We start from the raw sequence: 12,363 nt of genomic DNA, 5'->3' as shown, positions 1-12,363 counted from the left end.
TACGTCGACCGCTCTCCAAAGCCACTTTAGTATATTGTGACAATATCAGTGCAATCTACCTATCTAGTAATCCGGTTCAGCATCAACGCACGAAGCACATAGAACTGGACATTCATTTTGTGCGAGAACATGTTCAACGTGGTACTATACAGATACTTCACACTCCTACTCGTTTGCAGATTGCTGACATCTTCACCAAAGGCTTGTCTCGGGTATTATTCGAAGATTTTCGCTCCAGTTTCAACATTCGCCCACCTCTTGCTTCGACTGCGGGGGTGTAATGGAATATTATGTAAATATAGATATAATTATGTTATTATCTTTGTAATTAATGATTCCCTAAAAATAAGAGATTGTATCTTGTATTTATATTGAGGTATCAATGAGAGAGGAATTCAATTAAGCCATATCATTCTTCAATAATGATTATATAGAAAAAAAATACAATTTAAATAGAAAACCAGCCTAAAAAACAAACTTTGAACGTTACTTGACTGTCACTTAACTTACAAAAGGGCAAAAAAGTACTTTCACATAAAAGTGCATGTGTAGTGCCAATTTGTAAGGTACATCTAATGCACAATATGATTTTCATTTTTCAATCCCACTTATAAATAATACAAACACACCATATAGATATATCACCAGCACCATTTTTATCTTCACCTGCCTCAAAGTCTTTAATGGCAATTTCATCATCCCTTTTGTCCATGCTACCTTTCTTGATGCTGTTATTAACTGGTACCTTGCATGCGAATGGATGTTATACGTCGATCATAAGCTTCGGAGACTCGTTAGCCGATACTGGAAATTTAAAACAACTCTCGACAAAACCAAACAGTCAACCACCACATTTCATGTTTCCACCTTATGGTGAAACATTCTTCCACAAACCCACCGGTCGGTGCTCCGATGGCCGCCTCATCATCGATTTCATTGGTACACACTTGTTTTTTATTCCATTTGTTCTTGTTTTCTCATATGTACAATGGTTTCTTGTATTTCAAGTCAAGACGGCTCAAAGGGCAGTGAAAAAATAAAGAAAGATTTTGGGCCCCGCTTTCAAATTCCTTAAAAACATATATGTATGTGATTTGGGCATATTTTGGCAATAGGTGTATGATACATAATCATGTATAAAATAGTATATGAATCACATAATCCAAAGCGTTTTTTTTTATTTAAAAAAAGGGGCCCAATTTTGTTATTCACTTTAGGTCTTGAAAAAACTTGAGTCACCGCTGCATTTATTTACCATTTAGTAATTTTTTTGAAGCTGAGAGTCATGAGATGCCGTTAATACCACCATCTGAGGTTATTCGTAGAAATAGCGCGATAGGGAAAGGCCAGGGAGTGAATTTCGCGGTCGCTGGTGCGACCGCACTGGATTCATCATTTCATGAAGCACAAGGGGTTGTCAATCAATGTACAAATGCGTCTTTAGGTGTTCAGTTGGAATGGTTCAAAAGTTGGTTGTCGTCTGTTTGTAGCAATGGGCCAGGTAACCGAGTCTAACCTTACACTCGTCACATTTTAGTGAATTATTATTGTTATACATAGATGTTTTCATATATAACTAGACCCATCATTAACCAGGCCGCCTTATCAGTTGGTCAAACGACGCCATAAATAATTTAAAAGTTAAAAGTATTTATGTATTTTTTTTTAAACGACAAATTTAGATCACTGACGGAACACTAGATATATGTTACAGTACTGAAATCATTATTGTTTAACAAAACTATATATGTGTAATGCTAATAAAATATGAAGCTTTAAACAAAGAAGATATGGAACATGAACTAATAAATAAGATGTTAGAAGGAAAAAAAAATGATAAAAGATGAAATCCGGCCTAACCACCTGTTCTAGTTCAACTGTTCTGATTAGTAACCAGATTCAATCGGAGACAATTTAGATAGACTCAACTAGACTGGTTATATTTCCCGTTTAGCGGTACGATACAAATTTCAAATATTTATTGTTTAACAACCGAGTGAGTGAAGTCTATGTGTGGCGATCCTCTCACCCACCCCAGCAACAATAACCATCACCAACCGAATTGAAAAGGATATTCTAATCAACATAATACCTTGATTTATTCTATTTTCATTTTCAAGTGTAACGATAACGACTTTGTGCGGACTTTACTATATTATTTTGTTAGATTAGATATAGTTGAACAAAAAGGAACTAATATATATTAGAACATAACAAACTACGAAACTAATTTTTTGAATAAAATAATTTTACAAATAGGTAGCTAAAGGTTTACAATCGTGTTGTATTAACTGTGTGTTTGACTTTTTTTTATAAAATATCATAATTATACATGTGACTAATCAATAAATTTAAACTAAAAAACCACAAGTAAAATAAAACAAATTTGATTATTCACTTAAATTGACAAATTCATATATGATAATAAAGGAACTGAATGAACAGTTACTTTATTATTATTATTATTATTATTATTATTATTATTATTATTATTAATGAATATACTTTTAATATTATAATAAAATACATCTACGATTTTGTTCGGTATCGGTACAAGAAGGTAAAAACCAGTATCAGTCAGGTATAGAAAACGTCAAAAATCGGTACTGAATTGATATTGAAAATCTTTTAGTTCAGGAATTTCAGTACTGCTACCCGGTACCATTTGCTCATCCTTGATCACGGGTGCCGTAGATTTTCTTCAACTTTTAATGTTTTTTTTGTTTCAAGGGTAGGGATGAGCTCGGTGCTAACCGATACCAAATCGATACTGGTACCGAAAATACCGGTTACGGTACCGGTATATGAAGGTAAAAATTGGTACTAGGAACGCCAAAAGTCGGTACCGAATTGGTACTTAACATCTTTCGGTTCGGGAAATTCGGTACCGGTACCCAGTACCGTTTACTTATTTTTGACCACAGATTTCATACGAAAAACATCATTACCATACAACTTATTTATTGATTTTCTTTCAGTTATCTTTTAGTATTTTTTCTACATTTTCTTTTTATCTTGTCAACGGTTACGTGCGCAACACGCTCGTAGTGATTTTAAAACACATGTAAACACAGACTAAATAATAAAAGAAGTTCGTCGCAACACGGCGATGGTGATCAACCTAGTTTACCAAAAATAGAAAGTTATATTCCCTGTCCTTTGAAAAAGTTTAGGTGGTGACTGGTGACATGGCCATTTGAGTTGGTGAACCTTATTTTGAGCCACAGAGTATATTATTTTGTTTATTTTATAAATCTAAAGACAAAAAACTTAACAATGACTTTAATATTTTGCTATATTATATTATTTATATTCTGAAATTTTGCTATATTATACTATTTATATTCTGAAATATAATTTTTTTTTTTTTTTTGTATATAGAGGTATTGTACCAATATTGGGGGAGTTTAAAAAAATTGATTTTTCTATTTTTAATACAAATGTATTTGATAAATTATTTTTAACTCAAAACTATTTGAATATTTACTCTTAACCCGTGTTGTACCTAATACTTGGTGGAGTTTAAAAAAAAAAAAAAATTTGATTTTTTACTTTTGATCCAAAACATTTCATCTTTCGCAATTTTTTCATTTTACGTTTCGTTCTGGATTTTGCGAGTTAACACAGCGAAACATGCGTGTGTGGTTCAACGTTTTTACATTTCTTTCTAAATTTTGCGATGTTGACACGTCGCAACGTGCATGTGTGATTCAATCTTTTTACGTCGTCTATCTTTTTCCCATTTGACACGTACATCGCAATGTGTGGATTCTAGATCGACTTATTTATTAGAGTAAACTGCCATTTTGGTCCCTGTGGTTTGGGCACTTTTGCCATTTTAGTCCAAATCTCAAACTTTTTACATCTGGGTCCCTGTGGTTTGCATTTTGTTGCCATTTTAGTCCAAAATCCAAAAACCCTCTATTTTGACTGTTAAAAACTGATTATTTTGTCCTTTAGTGCAGGGGCATTTTGGTCATCTTTTAAATTTCATTTATTGTAAATTCATTTAAATGTTTAGACATAAGCAGCCGACACCTTGTCTTCCTCTCTAAAACCTAACTCCTCTTGATCATCTTCTTATGTCTTAAAAAACATAAACATCTCTCTTCTCATTCGATCCACCCACACAAAACATAGACCTTGAGCCTCATCATCTTCCTCACTTGTCAAAAACCCAGACCCCCTTGGTCTCTCCCTCTCGATGTCAGCTCCGGCAGCCGAAGCCGGAGGTCCGACCGGATACCGATACTCCTGTCCTCGCCGGTAAGTGACGACACCACTCACCCCTGCTCTCGCTCTATTTTTCTCCGACAAACAGCATCTGCCGGCGATGATTCTCAGCCAAACACCCCCCGTTTCTTGCAGTTTAATGGTCGGCCGCCACCGCCACGGTGCTGGCGTACGGCGACGACACAAACAAAGAGGAGAGAGAGAGAGAGTAATCGGAGGAGAGAGATGGGCACGACAGCGGCGGCAGACGAAGGTGCCGTCTCCGACAACGCCAAGAACGGCGGCGGTGGTGTTCGTTGTTTCCAATGAGAAACCGGTAAGCCACTCCCAGATCTTTTTTTTATATTTTGTTATTTAAGTGTTAATCGACTGAAACGGTTTCAGATCTGCCAGTGTGGTGGTGGTGCGGGATTTTTGGTGCGGGGTGGTGAGTGAGGATGGTGATTTTCTGGGTTTTAGATGTTCTTGAAGATGATGTTATTGATTTTATGGGTTTTGATGATGATGTTTGAAGATGAACGATCTCTGGGTTTTGATGATGTTCTTGAAGATGATGTTCTTGATTTTCTGGGTTTCGATGATGATGTTTGAAGATGAACGAGGTCTGGGTTTTGATGATGTTCTTGAAGATGATGTTCTTGATTTTCTGGGTTCTTGATTTTTTTGAAGATGATGTTCTTGATTTTCTGGATTTTCTGGGTTTTGATGATGATGTTTGATGATGTTCTTGAAGATGATGTTATTAATTATTGAAATGTTATAATAAATTAACATGGACCAAAATGCCCCTGCACGAAAGGACAAAATAATCAGTTTTCAACTCTCAAAAAAGAGGGTTTTTGGATTTTGGACTAAAATGGCAACAAAATGCAAACCACAGGGACCCAGATGTAAAAAGTTTGAGATTTGGACTAAAATGGCAAAAGTGCCCAAACCACAGGGACCAAAATGGCAGTTTACTCTATTTATTATTTTCTATGTTTTACGTTTCGGTCTAATTTCTTCGCATTAACACGGCACAACTTCAGTGTTTGTGCTTGCTAATGGTGGTGTGACATTGATGCTATTTCTCACGGTTTTACGCCTCTGCCGCAACGTGGAGGCCTTAATACTAGTTTGTATATAAATGATAAAACAATTAAATCTTGAATCAAATAAAAAAGTCTCATCTTGATAAAATTCAATAAATTCAATGTATAAGCATGATGTGTAGTATAGCTTATAAAAATATATAACTGGAATCCATTATAAAACATTCATCACACCAGCAAAGTCATTATTTTGATGCAGTCATGCAGACACCCATATAACTTTTAAAGTTTCTTTTTTTAACATTTTTTATTAATATCTGGTTATTTTAAACTCATACAATATAATTTATTTATTAATTCATAAAACTGTTAAACAGTCATATAAATTAAAACTTAATTATTACTGAATATTTTTAATCAATTTACCAGCTATTAATAACTTGGACATACACAAAATTTATTATAATCAGATTAGTTCACTGATTTCATAAGTTGCTCACTCGTCATAAACTAATTAAGGACAAATTAAGCAAAAGTTCACTTTAAATCTCGTCATTCATTAATCGGATACTTACAGGAGTGATATGATAATCTAATCTAATAAACTAGAGCTTAAACTTGTAACATTCATCGTGTTTTTTTTTTTTTTTTTTTTTTTTTTTCATTTAGTGTCACAACATTAATAATCGTGTATATATACACACACCCACATACATATAAAATAACTTGTTTGAAATTAACTACCATGCATATATAAATTCATCAATGTGAAATAACTTGGCAATTATCAAAATTTGATATCTGTGCTACACAAATAAGTAACGCAATATTAAACCTTATTGTTATTTAATTTCTAATGGTATTGAAGTGTTTACTTACAGATTGCAAAAACTATCTTCGGAATTCGTTAATTCTCATGGGAGAAATCGGAGGGAACGATTACAATCATCCAGTAATGGTTGGAAAACCCATTGACGAGCTGCGATCATATGTTCCTCTCGTCATTGACACCATCGTCTTCGCCATAAATGTATTCTTAAGTACATGTATAAGTTACATAAAGTACAATAATGTAACTTAATTCATATGTGACATGCAGGAACTCATTGATCTTGGGGCTGAGACGTTTGTTGTCCCGGGAAACCTACCAATTGGATGCTCAGCGGCGTATTTAACGATTTACTATGGTTCTGATAAAGTAGAATACGATAACACAACGGGTTGTTTGATTATGCTAAACAAATTTGCGGAGTACCATAATGAATTACTCCAAACAGCATTAAATCAAATCCGGGAAGTTCATCCGGATGTCAATATCATCTATGCTGATTACTACAACGCCGCCATGCAGTTTTTTCGCTCTCCAAATAAATACGGTAATTAAAACTTACTAATTATAGAAACCAACATCTAAAAAGTTCTTTATGACAAAAAAAATATATATACTAAAAAGTTTTTAGTAGTATGATTGAAATAGTTTTTAAAAATAATAGGCCCCATATATTAAAAAAGTTTATGAACTAATACAGGATTCACAAATGGGGCTCTAAAGGCTTGTTGTGGAGGCGGAGGACCGTATAACTACAATGCACTAGTAGAGTGTGCCGATCCATCTTCTACAAGTTGCGCTCAACCAGAAACGTACGCTAACTGGGATGGATTGCACTTAACAGAAGCAGCATACCAGGTGATTTTCAAGAGTTTATTTCAAGGAGCATATACCACACCCCATTTTAATTCTTTGTGTCCTACCTCACGTCTACAAGCAAGAGATGCATCATCTAGTTTAGTTCAAAGCTTCTAGTGTATGTGTAAGTAAACGAAGCTTGTAAAGTTGTAAAGGGTTTTATTTTAAGAAAATTGTGATTTATATTTAAGTTATGCAATGTGTAATATCTTAGCTTGTAAAGAATAGGTTTTTGTTAACAAAAATTGTCATTTACATTTAACTAATGCAATGTAATATTTGTAGTCGGATGTATATATCCTGTTCTATGCATTTGTCCTTTGTGAACACCTATTTGTCTATTTTCATTGATCTATGTTTTCAATTAAAGAAAAAGGCTCAATTAAATTCAATAAGAATCTCCCACAAAATAAGTTGTAATTTGTGCTATCATTTTTTTCAAATATATATATATATATATCGTATATAGGGTTAGGTTCAAGAGTGAACATGATGTAGTGCGTGGTACGATAAATGAAGATCAAACACGTTGATTCTACGAATACCCGTGTAGTTCTTCCCCAACCCCAAAATTCAACCCAAAGGGCATGGAATTTGAAGTGAAAAATCAGTTTTCTCAAAATTCAAGTCTGAACTTTTCATTATCTTTAGCAACATATAAATAGAGACTGAAATTCGAAAATGGGCCTAAAACACACTTGGGCCAAAAACTAGAACAAAACAAAAGTCCAAAAAACCCACTAAAAAACATAAAACATAAAATAACTCATGGAAATAAGCGTTTTTTGGCCTGGACGATGACCCAAACCGCCGTAGGCGTTTGCAGCAAGATAGAGCTTGTTCTCACGTTCGAATCGCCTGGTCGCACGTCCCAAACGGACCCCCGTAGCCCAAGTTAGAGCCATTTTAGTGAGGCCCCTTTTGTTACGCGGTCTTGGGCCTCCAAATACAAAATAGCCCGCTCTTCTACACTTGGGCCTACATCAGAACACTAGTGTATCTTGCGAACTGAGTGAACTAATCCTGGCCATACACGTATGTAAATCAATGGCCAGGATTTGATGATAAAATACACTAGTGTATTTTACGATTTGATGATGAAATCCTAGCCATACATGTGTGTAAATCAATGGCCAGGATTTGTTCACTCAGTTCGCAAATACACTAATGTTCACTCTAGAACCCTATCGTATATATATATATATATATATATATATAGGTAAATGTTCCTGTAAAAAAACCAAAAGTGTGAGAAGGATAAGAAAGAATCTACACCATTAGATCTTTGATCTAATTGTTTAGATTAATAGGGACCAAATTGTAAAAAAAATTTATCTTTTTGGACTGAATTGAAAATTCTAGGGGTAATAAAGTCTTTATATCCATTCAAAAATAGGTAACTGTAATCAAAATCCCTACAATTTCGATCTCTCTCTCCAATCGCACGACCAGAGCTCTCTCTCTCTCTCTACAAATTCGATCTATCTCTCTTCAAATTCGATTTACCCTCATCTCCTCCGCCTCATCTTCTCCGTCGATCTCCTCCGTCCTGCATCATCCTACCGCCGGAACAATCAATTGATCTGATACAGTGATCAATGTGAAGATGAATTCTAGAGAGAGAAACCACAAGTCAATGAAGACGAATCTGCATCGTCCTACCGGAACCAAACCCTAGCATTGAAATCGAGATTTTGAACTAATTTTGGATTAGGTTTTCGAGAATTTGAGATTGAAATTGATCGAACTTTATCAATCATTTCATCATCCGTCTTGATCATTGATTAATTATCGCACGACCAGATGATCTCTCTCTCTCTACACGATAGCAGCGGCGGAGCGGCAGTGGTGGTGCCGGAAGTGGAGAAGATGATACAGAGGTGTTTTTATCTTTTTGTGAATGGTGTTTTTTTCTGAATGGAGTTATTATCTTTTATGAATGGTGTTATTTTTTACTGAATGGTCTTATATTTTACTGAATTATGTTATTTTTTACTGAATGGTGTTATTCTTTTCTGAATGGTGTTATTTTGTTTCTGAATGGTGTTATTTTCTTTTTCTGGATGGTGTTATATTTATTTACTGAATGGTGTTATATTCTTGTACTGAATGGTGTTATATTATTTACTGAATGGTGTTATTTTGTTTACTGAATGATGTTATTTTTTGTTTACCGGATGGTGTTTTTTGTTTCGGAATGGTGTTATTTTGTTTCTGAATAGTGTTATTTTGTTTCTGAATGGTGTTATTTTTTGTTTACTGAATGATGTTATATCTTGTACTGAATGGTGTTATTTTGTGTACTGAATGGTGTTATATTTTTTGTTTACTGAATGGTGTTATATTATTTTGTAAAAACACCATGAATTGAACTATGGATATTTTTAAAACACCATGTCATGAACATGCTCTGATTCTGTGAATGATGCAAAAAAAAATTAAAATGAATGATGTTATGGACGGTTATAATTCCTTAAATCAAAGATTTTCTCTCTCCAAATCCTTAAATCAAGGATTACCATATTTGAATTTGTTAATGCATTTACAGTCATGCCCTTTTCAATTAATTTAGATCTAATGGTTGAGATTCTTTCTTACATTTCTCACACTTTTGGTCTTTTTTAGAATAACTCCACCCTATATATATATATAGGGTCAGGATTTAGAGAAAACGGTGGAAAGTGTGAGAACACTTATGGATCGTCCGATCAAAACAATCAATGGACTAGATTGGCGCGGTGACGTTTTCGTAAATAACACGAATTCTATTAAGTGGACGCGCTTCATTAAGGATAAAAAGGTCTTTACACTTCTATACCAAAACGCCATTACAGACCAAAACACATCCCTATATAAACAAAAACATTCCAGACATAAAAACACACCCCCAGAACCTGAAACGCCATATTTTCTACTATATACAATTCATCTTACAAACGCCAAAATCCCCAAAACATCAAACGCACCTACTCAAAAAACGTCATATTTTACTATATACCAATCATCTTAGAAAACGCCAAAGCACTCAAACATCAAAGATTCCAAAAATTCGACGTTTCTTTCAGATACACTATTTCCTCAGTAAAACGCCAAAAATGGCAAATATCGATTCTTATATATTCAATATTGTTCTACGCCAAGTTACGGAGAATGCATTCTTCCCTGAGGTGCTGTTATTGATGGACAAATAACATTTTGCTGCATGAGATGGACAAAGCATAAACAAAAAGTTACTGGGGTCAGACTTATGTCATTTTTTGTGTTTTGTTATTGATGAATATTATAATGGCATGAAAAGACGAATGACACTGATCAGTTGTTTGAAGATACATATTCAAAGAAAAAACTTATGTCATTTTGTCTTTCCAAACGGCCACAAAAACACAAGCATGACAAAGCCAAACCGCCAGTGAACATGTTTCAAAGAAGAAAGAGACTGATAACAGTGAAGATTTGGAAGATGAACTGTTTCTATTTTTATTTTTTTAATTTTCTTTTTCTGTTGTTTGTTATGTATTTTTCAACTTAGAATAAAAAAATACATTATATTAATAAAACACCAAACAATCATAATGCTTGTGAAACGCCATAAATGCAGTAAAACGCCAAAAACTCCCAAACTATAATAAAATTAATTTGCAGAAGTATTATTAAAAGCTAAAAATGAAAAAAAAAACGCCAAAAACTACTTAAAGCCATTAAAAAACGCCAAGCTTGGAAGATGGAAAGTCTATGACCCTAAAAACTCATAAAAAGCTGAACAAAACAGTAAAAATACACAGTAACTGAAAAGACGGCTATTTTGTTAATATCATTTATTATAAATAAAATTCCGCCTAAACTACGCGCCAAAAACATCGTATAAGAGAGACGTCTCTGCACAATCAACTGATCACAAAACAAAAACAACGCTATATTTCCTAGAAACCATTCACTTTAAAAACGCAAAAAAAAAAAATAGTTAAAAAAGCCACAGATGCGGAACCTCGTTTCTTCTATATTGAATATTGTTCTGAATGAAGTTTCACTGAATGGATTCTTCTCTGAGGTGGGTATTTCTATAAGTTTTTGCTGAATGAGATGGACAAATATTCAAGAAAAAGAGACTGATTACACTGATATGTCATCATGTCACTTTGTTCTTGATGGATGTATTGATGGCATGAAAGGATCAATACATTAGAGCAGACGTTGGTCTTCAACATGTCATCAAACAAGTATATATCAACCCACAATAAAGGATGCCACAAAAAATAAGCATCTTCTAAAGACGGGCGTTATGTAGGAAAATAAGGATCTACATAAGGTATTAAAAAACAGGTTCAAAACGCCAAAAAGGTAAAAGTAGAAGAGGTTGATGACAGTGAAGATTTGGATGAGAAATTAGATTATATTTTTTAATTTTTTTCATTTTCTATTGTTTGTTCTCTAATTCTCTACTAATAAAAAAAAATTGAGTATAAAACGCCAAAAACTACAAACACCAAAACGCCTGATAGTGTGAAAACTGAGAGAACGGATGCTAGCAAAGCACGATGTTGCTATAAAACGCCAAACAAAGTATTAATGGAAAAATCAACACTAATTGACAGATGAAATTGAACGAAACGGTAATTACTAAACAGTAAAATGAAGAGATGGTAAAATTATTGCCAAACATTTATTATATTAAAAGTCACTACATAGAAAATTGAATTTATTTATCTTTTCAAAACGTCATAATTGCATGTCACATTATAGACCTGTATCCTACTTGATATAATAAACATCAAGAAAATTACTGATGTTTTTTACATTATAGGCCTGCATCCTGATCTAAAAACAATAAAAACGTCAAAACATACTTAAAACGCCAAAATATTTACTATGATCCTGATCTAAAAACAATAAAAACGTCGCGTATTTATTAAACGCCAAAAAATGGAAATGTGATGTGACACGCGTTTAAAAGAAGAAATATGAAAGGACAAAAAAGCCCCTCCGCCCTTCTCTATGTCGCGTGACACATGTTGGGCCAGTATGCATTTTCACCGTTCTCACACTTTTGAGCGTTTTCTTCTAATCCCGTTTCTATATATAATTATATTACTTGCCGATCACGCTATTTAGTGTGTTGATTAAATAAATATCTCAGAGAAACCATATGACTATTGATTATATCTTAAAGAAACCACTTTGGTATCACCTAACTATAAGTCATTTAGTACGATTATAAGTCATTTAGTACGAGCTAACATATATCGAAAATGAAAATAAGAGGACTGACCTAGATGCTTAGATGGGTGTTTTGACATGAAATATGAACGTTTTCATGATGAGTGCACATTAGAGGTTTTGTATTTCAGAAAAATACAAGCTAAGATAACGGTTTTGAGTGTGTGTCATGATAAGTGCTCATTTGGTTGTAAATCA

The 12,363-nt window shown here is 33.8% G+C and overlaps 1 protein-coding gene across 1 annotated transcript; it reads left to right on the top strand.

Moving 5' to 3' along the window:
• The first annotated feature begins 632 nt into the window (after window positions 1–632).
• LOC110895322 (GDSL esterase/lipase At1g28580) lies at window positions 633–7,246 on the top strand. Its single transcript, XM_022142608.2, has 5 exons — window positions 633–939; window positions 1,277–1,501; window positions 6,146–6,294; window positions 6,364–6,640; window positions 6,794–7,246. Exons 1-5 carry the CDS (start codon window positions 684–686, stop codon window positions 7,066–7,068), a joined length of 1,182 nt encoding a protein of 393 aa, XP_021998300.1. The 5' UTR covers window positions 633–683; the 3' UTR covers window positions 7,069–7,246.
• The last annotated feature ends 5,117 nt before the right edge of the window (window positions 7,247–12,363 follow it).

This window comes from Helianthus annuus, chromosome 15 (genome assembly GCF_002127325.2).
Source record: "Helianthus annuus cultivar XRQ/B chromosome 15, HanXRQr2.0-SUNRISE, whole genome shotgun sequence".
Lineage (NCBI taxonomy): Eukaryota > Viridiplantae > Streptophyta > Magnoliopsida > Asterales > Asteraceae > Helianthus > Helianthus annuus.
Note: the sequence above shows the minus strand (reverse complement) of the source record. Positions and strands in the feature narration are given on the sequence as shown.

What these genes read in the sequence shown, in the direction of transcription:
- LOC110895322 (XM_022142608.2), top strand. Translation starts at nt 684, where the DNA reads ATGGCAATTTCATCATCCCTTTTGTCCATGCTACCTTTCTTGATGCTG. An exon ending in CCTCATCATCGATTTCATTG is followed by an intron (nt 940 to 1,276) that starts GTACACACTTGT and finishes ATTTTTTTGAAG; the next exon opens with CTGAGAGTCATGAGATGCCG. An exon ending in TGTTTGTAGCAATGGGCCAG is followed by an intron (nt 1,502 to 6,145) that starts GTAACCGAGTCT and finishes GTTTACTTACAG; the next exon opens with ATTGCAAAAACTATCTTCGG.